A 16,730-nucleotide genomic window follows, 5' to 3' on the forward strand; every position below is an offset into this window, starting at 1 on the left:
GATAGGGTGAAGGAGAATCCTCATGGATTCTACAGATATGTTAAAAGCAAAAGCATTAGTTAGTTAGTTACTGCCTACAATACTACTGGCATTTAGGGCAGCAATGAAGGTTCTCCATCTCTGTCTGTCCTTGGCCATCTTCTCTATTGTGCCCCAGGTGTTATTCTGGCTCTTCATTTAGAGCCACAGAGCCCAGCAGCACTGAAACAGGCCCTTCGGCCCTTCTAGTCAATGCCAACCTGTTTTTGTTTTTACTGCCTATTTCTAACTACCTGCACCATAGCCTCCATATATCTCCCATCCACGTCTTCACCCAAATTTCTCTTTAGTGTCTAAATTGAACCCACATCCTCCACTTCTGCAGGCAGCTCATTCCACACTCTCACCAAACTTTCAGTGAAGAATTTCCCTTCAGATTCCCCTCAAATATTTCACCTTTCACCCTGAACCTATGTCCAATGTGGGGGTAAGAGGGAAGACGGGGTGGAGAGGGAAGGCAGAAAGGAGGGGGGGAAGCTGACTGGGGACAAGGAAACAGAGGGGAGTGTTTATACTTATTGTTTTCCAAAAACATAATTGTTTGAACTTACTTGCTACAAACTTACTATCCATACCTGTACATTCTCAAACAAATTACTGATTACAGATGACAAGTAGCATGAAGAATTTCTGCCTCTACAGTGTGGCACTAAGTTGTCTTTGGTCTCCCATGTTTCCACTGGGGTTCATTGAAGTGCTGTCTTGATGATGGAGTTGGTCTCTCTTCTCATCATGTGCCCAATCGATCTCCAATGTTTCTTCATGATGATTGTGGCCATGTCCTATTGGAGACAATGAAGAAGTAGGGCATGGTTGGAGATTTTTCTTTGCCAGAAAAAAGGGCCACAAGGGACAAAATTGGCATCTGTAAGGACCAAAATTGGCAAGGACCTGGACCTGTTGCAACTTCCCTACCACACATCAGGTCTATAGTAGATGTAACCGTACCGGCTCTCCACTTGGTCTTCGACTAGCAAGACAACAGTAACAGCTACTTTTGTTGATTACAGCTCATCATTCAATACCATCATCACCTCAGTACTAATCAACAAGCTTCAAAACCTGGGCCTCTGTACCTCCCTCTGGAACTGGATCCTTGACTTCATCATTGGAATATCACAATCTGTGTGGATCAAAAATAACATCTCCACCTCACTGACAAACAACATAGTTGCACTTCATGGATGTGTGGTTAGTGCACTGCTCTACTCTCTCTACACTCATGATTGTGTGGCTAGGCACAGCTCAAATGCAATCTATAAATTTGTCCACGACACAACTATTTGTGGCAGACTATCGGATGTTGATGAGGAAGTGAGATAGATTGACTGGTTGAGTGCTGTCGCAACAAGAACAATGCCAGTAGGACCAAGGAATTGATTATGGACTTCAGGAAGGGGAAGTCGTCAGAACAATTGACATTGAGGATCAGTAGTATAAATGTTGTGCAGCTTCAAGTTCCTGGGTGTCAGCATCTCAGAGGATTTATCCTGGGCCCAGTATACTGATGCAATCATAAACAAGGCACACCAGCAGCTATACTTCATTAGGGGTTTGAGGCAATTTGGTTTGTCACCAAAGACTCTAGTAAATTTCTGCAGATGTACCATGGAAAGTATTCTGACTGGTGATATCATCACCTGGTATGGAGGCTTCAATGCATAGAACAAAAAACCTGCAGAGGGTTGTAGTTTCAGTCAGTTCTATCATGGACACTAGCCTTCCCACCATCAAGGACATCTTCAACAGGCAGTACCTCAAGAAGGTGGCATCCATCATTAAGGAATCTCACCATCCAGTACATGCCCTCCTTTCATTACTACCATTAAGGAGGTGGTACAGGAGCCTGATAATTCATACCCGAAGTTTTAAGACTAACTTTTTCCCCTCTGCCATCAGATTTCTGAAAAATCCCAAGAATCCATAACACCATCTCACTATTTTGCCCTCTTTTTTCACTTTTTATTTATATTTTATATCTTTTCTTATTGTAACTTATAGCAATTTTTATGAATTGTTTCTGTACTGCTGCCACAAAACAACAAATTTCATGACATATGTAGTGTCATGAGGAGGCGTTAAGAAAAATTCCTATTCTTAATGAAGACAAGGTCCTGCAGGAGCATGTGCCCATCCACCACTGAAACACCAGCACTACCTCTGAATGACATCTACAAAATACATTCCAGTTACCCATCTGGGCTAGTTCAGCTGCTTTTCCCAAACTGAGCTAGTTCAGCTGAATTTCCCTTGATTAGAAAATATACCTTGGCTAAATCCTGGAACGTCCTATCCCAAAACATATTTGCAAGAACAACTCCAGTATTTCGAAAAGGCTAGCCTCTATTATTTTTATCAAATGCTAGATATAGTTAATGCTCATATCTGCACACAAATAAAAGCATCTCTGGCTTCATTAGAAATTACAATTCACTCTGTTCTACAATCCTCAGATTACTATATGGTTAGTTATATGAGTACTAATGTCCGAAAGTATTGTGAAGTATGAATATGGTAGATGTAAGAATAAGGAGCAAAAAGCAAACTATTGGAGGAACTCAGCAGATCAGGCGAAAGCTTTGGGGCAAAAAAATTGTCACTGTTATGGTCGAGTCCCTGTAGCGCCTTGGTATGAAACATTGACAATTCCTTTCCACCCACAGATGCTGATCAACTCACTGAGTTACTCTGGTGGTTTTTTTTTTTGCTAAGAATACCAGTTTGCCTTGACAATAGTTTGCCTCCTCCAATAGTTTGTGAAAAGGATAAACAGAAAAATATATACTTCCTTTATGTGGCTTGCTATTAAATTTCATTTGAAACTTATTCCTGTGAAGCAGTTTACTGCGTAAGTGTACAATTTAACTGTAATAGATAACGCTGGAATTAAACATCAAATTAAGCAACATATCAGGATAGGAACATAAAGGTTAATAAGCTTCCAGCAAGTGCCCAAATGTTCACAAGGAGGGCTTAGCATGTAAATGAGTGGCACTAACATATTGTTTTCCAGTTTTCATTCTATGTTGCGTAACCCCGATGAGTTGGCTTTTTCCTAGCATACTCATTTTCTGCTCTACAATTTTTAATTGCTTAGATTACAAAATATTTTAATTTTCTGGTTTTTAAGTTTGATTAAGTGTATTAATTATGTCTAGCTCACAGTACCCAGTACTCTAAAGGAATGAAAGACTTCTGTTCTTAGTTCCTGCTAACGAGATGTTAATTTTATATTTTAAAGTTCTCTAATTTTGCCTTCATAGTTCACATGCAATAATTGGCTTGTATACATATCTTTTTCAATAGGCAGTACTTATTTGTTGCCCACAGTTCTGACTCGCTCTCTCACTTCCCAATTGGCATCAGCAGCAAGTAGGCCTCAACAACAAGCAGGTCTCTGCAACCAAACCACTGAGGATTTCCCCTCCACATGAGCCCCAACTTCAAGTTCCCAAATAACCTTTAAGAAAGCAAGATTGAAATAAGTTTCACCTCTGATCAAAGCTGGTGCGTACTTTTTCCACAGAATTCTTAAAGATTTCTGATATTGAGACATATAAAATAATTACTATTTTTTCTACAGAATTCTTAAGGATTTCTGATATTGAGACATACAAAATAATTACATTTTTTGTAAAGAACTAAAAAAATCTAAATTGATTATGAACATTAAAACTCAAAAAGTCATTAAAAACCTAAAAATAAGATGAAGTGGAAAAAATACCTTTGTCTTTCTAACCTTCAGGATGAAAATCTTGATTCAGATAAATGTGAACCTTTGCTTAGTCTGGTTGGTAATGATCAGATCAGGATTGTCAATACTGTATAATGCTGGGAGTCCTGCTACGTTTGCTGCACTCAACATTGAGTCAAATGGAACAGAATATAGATGGTTCTGATTTATCCCAGATATTGTGAGTCTAGCATGTTTGGACCCTTAAGCTGGCAGTTTCTATAAACTGAATGCCATAGTCACTATGATTTTAATGTTCATAGGATACGTGTCACACGATGAGAGCAAGTGGAGTACGTAGGGTTAATATTGCCACGCTTCTGTTGCATGAGTTAGGGACATTAGTTAGAAAGTATAAGGATTTAAGCAAATAACAAAAATTTATGACATAATTCCACAGGGTCTAGAATGAGATATAACCATGAAAGACAGACGGGTGAAAGCGGCGTACAGAATATTCTTTGTAATCATGATTGTTGTAGTGTATACTGCTATCTAACAGATCTATCAGCTACCATATACAGGTTGTAGTGGTATTGTAAGTGTAGACCTATGCAGTTCTTCTGCATAGGTCAGAAATCCCTCTCTTATGAAGGCAGCACATGCTTAATTAATACAGTAGAATAATAACTCTCAATGGTTACTCTGTTGTTTACATATATTAAATATGATACAGAGACATTGCTTCCCATAGAACTGATTCACCTAACTTATCAAAGAAATCACATCTCTTAAAAGCTTCCTCATTTCTGGCCAGCAACACATAGCATGTCATTCAAAGCAGTGAATCGCTGGGACAAGAAAGATATCAAGCCATCAAGATTCAGCTTGGTCAAAAGCAAGGTGCCATGATAAAAGAAAGTGGGGGTGGGGTGCTGGGGTGGTGAATGACATGGGTAGCCAATTAGCTTTAGTTTAATTTGGCATCATGATCCAGACATTGTGGATGAAGGCCTGTTATTGTGCTGCACTGTTCCACGTTCTATTTTGAGACCAGGAAAGGCATAATATGAATGCAAATTTTCTACTCCTTTCTAACTGCTGTTTCTCAGACCGCACCTTTACTGGCTGGCTCATTCCTTTTTAAACTTTTTTTTCTGTATTTTTGCTAATCTCTTTGTAGTGTTCGGAAGTCATGTAATGTACATAGAACACAAGTAATAGCAGCAGGAATTAACTATTCTTAGGTGAGCAAAGCAGCACTGGAGGTTAAGAGAAACTTGCCTGCCCGGCCTCAATGCTTAAACGGTTTTTTTTGCATCTGACTGGACAAAATAAAAAAAACGTTGGAAGCTCTCAGCATGTGAAGAAGTATCCGCGGATTTAAAAAGGTGTTAACATTTTGGATCTTTAGTAAGAAGCTTCACCCAATCAGGGATATTTCCTTTGCTCTATCCAATTCACCCCCACTCTCTCAGCAACTTAAAACTAACTTACTTTCTCCCTTTCCCAGTTCTAATGAAGACCCCCCAACTGCAAAGTTACTGCTCCTTGAGTATTTCTGCATTTTATATTTAGATTTCAGATTTACAATATTTGTGCCCCCCCATTTTATAATCATTACCATTTGGCAAAAATCCTAGCAACAACTCATCTGGGACACTATCACTCGGCAAAGTCACCTTGGTTTAAACTCTTCCTTACCTGAAACTGCCACCTGTTCTTCTTCACCCCCCCCTTTGAAATTACTCCCATTGACTATGTTTCGGTTTAAAAAAAAGTTCCTTATAATTTATCCCGGGGTTTAATGGTACGCTGCCAACATTGGAAATAGTTTAATCGGGGGGGGGTGTGCGTGTTGGGGGGGGTTGAATGAACACTTCCGCTTCCGGGAGGGGCGGCTCCGGCTGCAGGTTCCCCTCACCGCCTCAGTCTGTCAGGGATGCACTGCCGGCTACTGCTAACCTGTGCCGAGTGTTCGCCCAGTCTTCCGTCATCTTAGAGTCATTATGCGGTGGGACAAGGTGGCGCTGAAGGGGCGGGTGAAGTGAGGGGAAAGGAAGGCGGCTGAGAGAACGGGGGTGGTCGTGGACACAGCATATTTCCATTTACCTCACGACACGATGAAGAAGTTTTTTGATGCTCGGAGGGAGGGCGCGGCAGCAGTGGCAGCGGGAGGAGCAGTGAGTCAGTCCGGAAGCGCCGGCGGGTGGTCGTCCTTCCAGGGGAAGGTGTACACGGTGGGCCGCTACCAGGTCACGGTGGAAGAGCTGATAGCGGAAGGTAAGCGACACGGGGGCGGCCGGGAAGCCCGCCGCCGTTACTCGGGCGGCGCGAGACGGTTACGCGCGTTTGAACCCGACCGATGTTCCAGATGCGCGTTCTAGATCCGGGGGTCGTCGGGCGCTGACACGGTGGGGCGGGGACGGGCGCAATTACTGTCAACACTGACCCCATTCCCTGCTGCCTTCCGCCTTCTTGATTTACAGAAACTGATGATTGTAGAGACAAGACGTGTTATTTATATGTATATGAAATACAAGGTTATTGGGTGACCGGGTTGAGGTCTTTTGAAGGAATGGAGACAGAAACAAAAATATTTCGGACAGAAAAGGTGTTTAGCAAATCTGGCTGTTAATATAATCCATCAGATTCCGAAAAAAGACTTCTTTAGCGTCTGAAACTTCTATAACCAGCAGTTGAGAGTTAGAAGGAGAAGGGTGGATTTGTTGATAGGGCGAGGTTAGCACGTACACAATGCGCTAGACCATATAGTCTCTTCAGTACTGCGAATTCTCTAAAGCAGTGTACATAAAAATTACCCTTTTCCAGTTTTAGATCCCTGAAGTGATCTTTCATTACACTTCATTTCGTGGTTTCCGGTAGTTTAGTGCCTTTTTGTATTTTGCTTGCCCACTGCTCTACTGATTGTGATTTTCTTTTGTGTAGTTGCCACAACTAGGTAACAACAAAGAAAATGGTATCTGCGAGCACGTTTTACCGAATTCAACTATGGCAAAAAGAAAATTAAAGTAAAACTGTAGATGCTGGAAATCTGGAACAAAAACAGAGAATGCTGGAAAAACTCAGTTAGGCAACATCTGAGCAAAGAGAAGGTCCAGTGGCAAAATCATCTAAACTGTGACACAGGGTCACAGATATGAAATGCAAACTTTCTCTTTTCTTGGATGCTGTCTGAGTTGATGAGTTTTTTTTCCAGCATATTCTGTGTTGATACAAAGAGATTTGAATTGATATATGCCACTTTTGCAACTGTAGGTAGTCCAATTCTTTACAGACAAATAAATACTAATATTTTGAGGTATAGTTAATGTTACGTTGCTGAAAGTGCATCATAGCTAGTTGCAATTAACTACATTGTGATGGTATCCAGCTAATCCTTTTAGCAATTATGGTTGAGTGGAAAAATATTGGCCATTACTCAGATTACATTTTCCCTGCTTTCAGAAACAATACCATGGATCTTTTGCATCCAAATGAGAAAACAAATGGCATCTTACTTTTAACATCTTATCCCTACTATGCAACTCCAAAAAATGCATTCAATATTCTGTGTTTTCTTGGTTAAATTCAGTGCAATTTTCACCATTTTGTAAAAATTAGATTAGATTAGATTCAACTTTATTGTCATTGTGCCGAGTACAGATACAAAGCCAGTGAAATGCACTTAGCATCTAACCAGAAATGCAAAGAATAGTGTTATTTACAAAATAACTGCGAATAAAAATTAAAGGCTATAGCACACAAATATAAAAGTACTGAGACAGTAAATATGGGTGCAATACTGTTTAGCGCTGTGATGTGAGGTTCAGCAGGGTCATAGCCTCAGGGAAGAAGCTCTTCCTGTGCCTGCTGGTGTGGGAGTGGAGGCTCCTGTAGTGCCTACTGGATGGGAAGAGGGTAAAAAGTCCATGATTAGGGTGAGATGTATCCTTGATAATGCTTTTTGCCCTGCCCGGGCAGCGTTTATGGTAGATGTTCTCAATGGTGGGCAATTGGGTGTTGATAATCTGCTGGGCAGTTTTCACCACATGCTGGAGTGCTTTGCGGTCCGATACGGGACAATTGCCATACCACATTGAGCTGCATTTGGTGAGTATGCTCTTAATGGTACAGCGGTAAAAGTCCGTGAGTATCCTGGGACAGAGCTGAGCTTTCTTGATGCTCTGCAGGAAATAAAGGCGCTATTGCGCCTTTTTGATCAGGATGGAAGAATTCAGGGACCAGGTGAGATCCTCGGAGATGTGGACACCAAGGCATTTGAATACAAAAATTCTTTTGTATTTTATTATTTGAATATATTTGATCATTGCAAACTTATTATAGATGTGCAATTTCACAAGTATGAAAATGTTGATTTTAGTGAATAAACTAAAACATGCCCATTCACTAGCCATGGCATTAGAAGTTAATGGTGACTGTTAACTGTTAATGAATGTTCCAGTGTATTTGATCAGCTCAATCTCATGTTCCAACATTGACATACTGTACTATCAGACCTCTGCTCAAAGATGCATTTACTTGACATTGCTGTCTTTAGAAGGCCCTTTTATCTTTTGGGCACTTTAAGACAATTTTAAAAATGGTTTCTTCAGGATGCTTGAGCGTAATAATGTCAACAATCATCTTTCTTGCCAATAGTAGGCTGACTGCTCAGTTCCCTTACATTACTCAGCAATTGTCCTTGCACATTTGGCCCTTTGCCTGGTAGAGATAACAATTGTTTTGGATTTAAACATTAGTTTGTTGCAGCTGTGAAATTTTGTTTCATCGCTTCCTATCAGGCAGTCAAGATAACTATATTGGAGCTAGATAGGCGAGGTCAGTGAATTATCTTCGAGCTTTCCTGGTTAGATGAATGTCCCAAATAATTGGTCCAGTTGGTGTAAGGCAAGAAAGAATGTTCTGTATCATTTTTAGGAATAGTAAACTAGATCTCTGAAAGTTTTCTGCTTCAGTTATTCCCTCTTTAGATTAGTTTATAGGGAAAGAGTGTACTAATAATAATTATAAAATGGAAGAGCAATTTTAGCTGAACAAGATTTGAAATTAACTTTGTAAACAATGTAAAATTACAATGTGTATTATAATGCACTTTAACTTAATTTTTTCTTTTGATCAAAACAAATCTTTGAGTTTATATTTGGAGTACTCAGTTTTGATTCCCTTTTCTCAGGAATATCTGGTGATGATACTGTAACCTGACTAACAGTCCCCAAAGACTTGAGTTCAAACCGCAACATGGCACTATATTATTGAAATTCACTTAAAAATCATTACATTAGTCTCAGGAATGAGGCCCTCCATTGGTCACAGTCAGCCATGGATGTTGAGTTCCAACTGTCCACATGAATATGCAATATGATGTGGAGAGCATGTTTCAGGTTTTCCCTCTTCATACGTCTGATGAATCCAAAGGAATGGCAAAGACTGATACAGTTTGCTACCGGTGGCATTGCAGGTGTTGCCAGTCAGCTTTAAACCCAGTGCAGGACAGCCTTAGGAATTCCAACTCCGGATTTTTCCTTGGGGTTTACTCCCGAAGCCTTCCCCATGAGTGGGAATCGCCGCAAGGCAGTGGAGGTTTGAGATCAGGGTTTTCCTTCTAGGTGAGTTGCCAACCACAGCTGACAAACCCCATCTGCCCAAAGCAACTGGTTTTAAGGCACCAGTAACCTGTCTCTGCCTCTTCTCCTGTCAGAAATAGCTATGTGACATGTGAAGTTAATGAAGGTCAGTAATGAGGACCCCTCTTCTACTGGATTATTGTAAAAATCCAATAGATTGACTATCGTCCTTAAGGGAAATAAACCTCTCATTCTTGCCCTGTCTGGTCCTCTTGTGACTCTGGACTAAAACTATTGTGGTTGACTAAAAAAATGCCCCATGAATTAGCATAACAAGGCACTTAGCTGTCAACACTCACAGGAGGAAATAGAGGATGGACAATAAATGCTTTACCACTGAAGCTCAAATTGTGGAATAAAAATAGTAATACTATTATAGTGAGTGTCATAAAGATGTTCTGCATTGCCTTGTGATGGGAGGGACTTTACTGTGAGGAAAGATTAGGTGGAATAGACACGCTTTCTCTGGAATTCAGGAGACTAATGTGCTGTCATGAAAGTACAAGTCTCTGACTGTGTTGGATAGTATTTACTGAACAGTCTTCTCTCAGTTAGAGGGTCCAGAGTCAGGGGGCATTGCCTTGGGATAAGCGTAGGTAATATATTTAGGTCTGACATGAGCAGGAACTTTTTTATGCAAAAGTACAAACATCTCTGGAATTCTCATGCTCATAGGCTAAGTCTGAGATTGATAGCTTATTGGAATTCAGGATAATTGAGGGATATGGAATTAGGTGGGGTGGTAGAAGAAAGTTTGTATCATAATTTTCTGTAATACAAAACTACATCATCTGCGCATGTGTCAAGAAATGCAAAATGGAAATTAAATGGTATTTATTTACTTATCCCACACTTTGTAAGAATCAATTTTATTCTGTGTTTTCAATTTATGGGTAGAGAATTTGTGAATTCTTAAAAGGAGAATTTCCATTACCCAAATGGTGTTTGGTAGCTGTAATAACCAGCACACTGAGAATGTACCTTGCAGTTTCTATGGCATCTCATACCAGAAAGTCAGCTGAACAACCAGTAATTCTGTTTTCTTCCGTGGGTAATGCAGACTTCATGACATCAAAGTTGTATTGTCAAAACTGACTGGTTTGATTGCTTTTCCACCTCCATCTAATGGTACTCAAAGACAGTAAAATTGGATGTGAAGACTATTCTATCAAGTCACATTAAAATCCATTTTAACCTTTGATATGCTTCTCCATTTGTACTAATTCATTACTTTCTGGTAAAATTTTGAATTTTATGTGGTAGGGAACCGCAAAAGATTGCTGGTATGCTTATACTTATTTTGTCCTTCATAATCTCTGGATAGCCCAAAGAACTTTGTGCTCATTTAAGTACTTGTTGAAGTGTAGTCATTGTTGAATGGAAGAACTATAGTAATGCAAGATACCTTAATCAACAGTGGGATAGATAATCTGCTTTGGTGATGTAGATTGACTGGTTTGTTACGTAAATGGCAACAATGAATATCAATCGAGACAGGGTATATTAAAACAACCAAACATTTATTAAACACGGACAAACGATAAGGAAAAAAAAACAAACAAAAACTTTAACCGGAAGTTAACTGGTATGCAGCCGTTCAAACAAATCGTCACTCGGTACTGGTTTTTTAAAGAGTTAAATGCGAAAACAGTTCTTAAAGTGATAAAGTCAGATATAGTTCTTAAAGCGATAAATTCAAAAGTCCAACAGATCTATACGTTCAATTGGGAGAGACTTCTCTGGAGAAAGATTTCTTCGTAGACGTGACTTTTCTGCTGGTTCTGTCCACAGAATTCACGATGCCAAAAATAAACAGTTTAAAACAACTGACCTTAAATTTTTTAGAGAGAGAGCAAACCGTTGCATGAACTCCTTGCTCTTTTTGGCAAGGGTTTTCTCCGATGCAGGTAGCTACTCCTCCAATGAAGCCTCAATAAGGTCAATCCTTTATTAAACTGCCAAGCGATGCCGACTCCTCTCGATCCTTCGATCCTGCACTTCGATAGATTCTTCACTCTTCCTTCCACTGTTGGAATTGAGTAAATCTACACGTTTAGCCAAAAATTTCCAGTCCAATAATATGGTATCTTGCAATAGAATGCAAAACCGTTTTAAAAATGAAACTGCATCACAAAAACAAACACGCAACAGAAACGGAGATACAGCACGGTCTACCTGGAAATCTACAAACTAAAAACCTGCTGCGTCATCTGGGTCAACCCTTATATAGCTATGGTGCACATGTCATCACGTGACCTCACATCAGCGGGAAAATCACATCAGGTGACCTCCAAGAGACCATTACATCATTCTCGCAAAAAAAAAACGATCTCCTTGAGCATGTAACAGGTTATAATTCCTTTTTTCATTCTTTTAAAATGGGCATAAAACAATCCATACCATTGTGTGCAGACAGGGTCTTATATAATGTCTGATGGCACTCATTGAGTCATACAAAAACTTATTGAGCCATACAGCACAGAAGTAGGCCCTTAAACCCACCACGTCCATGCTGATGATCAAGTTTCTATCTACAATAAAACTGATAATTTGGCATTTTTTCTTTGAAGATCTTAATTGTTTGGCATCTGATTGACTCACTAATCTGGAATATGAGTCAAGGGTCCAAAATGTGAGTGAGGTATGCATTCGGAGATGGGATCCAGAATGCTTTTGTGTTTCAGCTTTCCTCTAAACTCACTGGGTTTATTGGGAAATTTATACTACTGTGCAGTATGTAAAAATAGTGAACTAAAAGGGTTTCTGGGTATTAATAGGTGTTGCATCTAATTGTTCTGAATATCTGGATCGACAAAGTCATAAAAGTGCTGGAGTTTTGAAATTTTATGTGTACTAATTCCATTTACTAGTACTTGTTCCATAGCTGTACATGCCTTGATAATTCAAGTGCTTGTCTGTTACTTAAATGTTAAGTACTGCATTAGAAGAAAATATGAAATGTTAAATTGGTTTCCAGAGTTGGATAAACCTGAAGGTGGTTGTGAGTGCTACCAACTAAACCAAAACTGCACACTGTAGTGGTCTATACTGTAAAACTCAACAAGTGCATTGCCTACTGCCTATAATGTAAACTGGTCTGGATGTGAGACTGAAAGAGCTGAATGGTGAGGCTGTTGTTTGGCTCGTGAGCCTTTAATGATTGTCATGTGATTGCGATGTAGTCCCAGTTACAAAATCCCTCCTGATGCATTCAACTGATACCAACATCAAACTTGAGCTCAGCTATTTGTCAAGGTTTTCTAATGCTTTTGAATATTAGGTTTGTGCATGAGCGAATGCCCACAGTATTGTGTGGAATTGCTGTAAATGCCAAGCAAAAGTTCAAACCAACACACAAAATGCAGGAGGAACTCAGTTCGTCATGCAGCATCTATGAAAAGGAATAAACGGTTGACATTCCATGTTGAGACCTGTCTTTAGGACTGAGAAGGCAGGGTGAAGATGCCTGAATAAAAAGGCAGGGTGAGGCACAAGAGGAGGCCATGGATCGACACGTTGGAATGGGAATGGGAGTTAAAATGTAGGCTACCAGGACTTCTTGTTTGTGGCCATTAGTGTTCTTGATGAACATGTCCCTCAATTTACGATGGGACTCACCAATGTCCAGAAGACTACATCGGGAGTACCAGACACAATGGTCAACCCCATAAGATCTCAGGTGAAGTGTTGCCTCACCTGGAAGAACTGTTTGGGGCCCCGAATGGAGGTGAAGGCGAAGGTGTATGAGCAGGTGTAGAACTTTGACCTCTTGCAGGGATAAGTGCCTGGAGGGAGATTAGCAAGGAGGAATGAATGAACAAGGGAATCACAGAAGGAGTGGTCCCTGTGGAAAGCCGGGATGGGGGGTAGTGGAGGTAAAGATATGTTAAGGTGGAGATGGTGGAAGTTGCTGAGGATAATATGTTGCATGCAGAGTCTGATGGGGTGGTAGGTAAGGCAAGGGGGACTCTATCACTATTATAGCAGAAGATGGGGTGAGCGTGGATATACGGGAAATAGAAGATACAGATAAGGGCAGCATCAAAAGTATTGGGAGGGAAACCCCATTTTTTAAAGTAGGAGGATATCTGAGTGAATAGAGTCAGAGTGATGATCTCAAGGCTTTAGCTCTTCAAGGCTTCAGCAAAGAGAAGCTTCAGTCAGAGACATCAAAAGAAAAGAAAGCCTTGAAGTTGAGTTTATTTTCCCTTCCCCTCTTTATATCTGCTCAGTTAAGACAGTAGAGATGCCAGGCAGGATAGTAGAATGCTCCTCTTGTGGGATGTGGGAAGGCAGGGAGACCTCCAGCATCCCTGATGGCTACACCTGCGAGAAGTGCATCCAGCTGCACCTTCTAACACTGCGTTAACGATTTGGAGCTGGAACTGGATGGAATCTAGATTATTCAGAAAGCAGAGGGGATGATAGATAGGTCATATAGAGAAGTAATTACACCCAAGGTGCAGGATGCAGGAAACTGGGTGATAGTCAGGAAGGGGAAAGAGGTTAAGGAGCCAGTGCAGAGTACCCCGTGGCTGTCCCCCTCAACAATGCATATATCATTTTGGATACCATTGGCTGGGAGGTGGGGGAGGAATAACCTAACATAGGAAAGTCACAGTGTTCGGGTTTCTGGCACTGAGTCCAGCTCTGACTCGGGGGTGGTGGTGGTGGGGAGGGGGGTGTGGATGAAAAGGCACCTAGTGTTGTCGGGGATTTGTTAGTTAGAGGAACAGACTTGAGGTTCTGTGGGCAAGAACATGATACATGATTCCCAGATGGTATGTTGCCTCCCGGGTGCTAGGGTCTGGGATATTTTGGATCAAGTCATCAGCATTCTTAAGTGGAAGGGTGAACAGCCAGAAGTCATGGTCCATGTAGGTGCCAATGTAGGTACCATGGGTAGGACAAATGACAAAGTTCTGCATAGGGAGTTCAGGGAGTTAGGTGCTAAGTTAAAGGGCAGGACCTTCAGGGTTGTGATCTCAGGATTGCTACCCGTGTCACATGCTAGTTTGGCAAGAATTAGGAAGATTATACAGTTTAGTATGTTGCTAAGGGGTTGGTGTAGGATCATTGGGCTCTCTTCCAAGGAAAGTGAGACCAGTACAGAAGGGACAGTTTGCACCTAAACTTTAAGACATCCATTAGTCTTGGCAAGACCTTGGATCTGCACCTGGAAAGTCTTCACTTTCCAGGGCGCAGGCCTGGGCAAGGTTATATGGAAGACCAGCAGTTGCCCATGCTGCAAGTATCCCCTCTCCACGACACCAATGTTGTCCAAGGGAAGGGCATTAGGACCCATACAGCTTGGCACCAGTGTTGTCGCAGAGCAATGTGTGATTAAGTGCCTTGCTGAAGGACACAACACGTTCCCTCGGCTGGGGATCGAACTCATGACCTTCAGGTCGCTAGTCCAATGCCTTAACTACTTGGCCACGTGCCCACACACCTAAACTTGAGGGGAACTAATAGCCTAGCAGGAAGATTTGCTAGTGCTGCATGGGCGGTGGGGGGGGGGAGTTAACCTAGAGTTGCAGAGGAATGGAACCAGAGTGCCAGGACAGTTAGTGGAGAGGTTGTGAAGGCAGATGTTGGTAAGATCTCAGACAAAGTTAGGAATCAAAAAGTTGAGCATGGTGTGACTAGTATCCTGAACTGTGTATATTTCATTGCAAGAAGTATTGTAGGAAAGGCAGATGATAGTGCTGAAGATGAGGAAGCGAGGTAGCTGGTTTACAAACAGACCATATGTAGTGAGGAGAGGTTGTTGATAGGGCAAAGTTGCAGTCAGCAGGATGAGTAGCAATGTAAAAGGTGGACAAAATTGAAAAAGGTGAATACTGAACTAAATGCGTTATATTTGAATGTGTGCAGTTTATGGACTAAGGTAGGTGAACTTGTACAGTTGCAGATTGGCATGTACTGCATAATGAATCACTGAATCATGGCTGAAAGAAGATTATAGCTGAGAGCTTAATGTCCAAGGATACACATCGTATCAAAAAGACAGGCAGGAAGTCAGAGGGGATGGTGTTGCTCTGTTGGTAAAAATATGAAATCAAATCATTAGAAAGACGTGATATAAGGTCAGAAGCTATTGAATCATTGTGGATAGAGCTAAGGAACTGCAAGGGTAAAAAGACCTTGATGGGAGTTGTATACAGACCCCTAAACAGTTGTAAAGATATGACAGGAGATAGTAAGTGCACGCCAAAAGAGCAATGTTACAATAGTCATGGGGGATTTCAATATGCAGGTAGATTGAGAAAATCAGATTGGTAATGGATTCCAAGAAGGAGAAATTCTAGAATGCCCGCAAGATGGCTTTTTAGAGCACCTTGTGGATGCACCCATGAGGGGATCAGCTATTCTGGATTGGGTATTTTGTAAGCACCAGAATTGATTAGAGAGCTTAAGGTAAAAAAAAATCCTTGGAGAAAGTGATCATAATATAATTGAATTCACCCTGAAATTTGAGAAGGAGAAACTAAATTCAGATGTATCAGTATTACAGTGGAGTAAAGGGAATTACGGAGGCATAAGAGAGGAATTGGTCAGAATTGATTAGGAAAGAACAATGGCAGGGATGGTGGCAGAACAGCAATGGCTGGAATTTTAGGAAGCAATTCAGAAGTCACAGGATGTATACATCCCAAAGAGGAAGAAATATTCTAATGGCAAGATGACACAACAGTGGCTAACAAGAGAAGTCAAAGCCAACATAAATGCCAAAGAGAGCACATATAATAGGGCAAAAATTAGTGGGAAGTTAGAGAATTGGGAAACTTTTAAAAACCAACAAAAGGCAACTAAAAAAGTAATTGAGAAGATAAAGATAGAATACGAAAGTAAGCTCATCAATAATATTAAAGAGGATACCTAAAGTTTCTTCAGCTACGTAAAGTGTAAAAGAGAGGTGAGACTGCTGGAAAACGATAGTGAAGTGGTAGTAATGGGGGACGAACTGAATAAATATATTTGCATCAGTCTTCACTGTGGAAGACACTAACAATATGGTGGAAGTTCCATGTGTTGGGGATCATGATGCTGAAACCTTACTTCTAATTATCACCTTTTACCCAATGCAAGAACACATAGTACTACGGGAAATAAAGCAACTGGTAGGAGCTCGCTACTAGGAAGAGAGCACACTTGTCGGACATACACGGGATCCGTACCAGTGGTCTCTCTTCCCCAAAGTACAGAGATACAGAATTTTTATATCATTTATGCCATGTAACAGGAAACAAGTCTTGGCTATCTCCATAGTCACATGTCCAGCAACAGTAACAAAGACCCTTTGGTTACCTTAAAAGGCAAAAGCCATCAAACTGAGATTGTGTACAAAGAGGTAGTTCCTCATTTTT

The 16,730-nt window shown here is 40.9% G+C and overlaps 1 protein-coding gene across 6 annotated transcripts in view; it reads left to right on the forward strand.

The window, feature by feature from the left end:
- Positions 1 to 5,611: 5,611 nt before the first annotated feature.
- The window catches only part of LOC140212067 (AP2-associated protein kinase 1-like), a 178,983-nt gene continuing 167,864 nt past the window's right edge, over positions 5,612 to 16,730 (forward strand). For all 6 annotated transcript variants that reach the window (XR_011889639.1, XR_011889638.1, XM_072282536.1 and 3 more), the window contains exon 1: positions 5,612 to 5,995. Coding sequence is in view for 4 of the 6 variants with exons in the window: in XM_072282536.1 (XP_072138637.1) it covers positions 5,836 to 5,995 (160 nt within the window). In the remaining 2 variants the exon portion in view is untranslated. The remainder of the gene's footprint in view (positions 5,996 to 16,730) is intronic.

This window comes from Mobula birostris, chromosome 18 (assembly GCF_030028105.1).
Source record: "Mobula birostris isolate sMobBir1 chromosome 18, sMobBir1.hap1, whole genome shotgun sequence".
NCBI lineage: Eukaryota > Metazoa > Chordata > Chondrichthyes > Myliobatiformes > Myliobatidae > Mobula > Mobula birostris.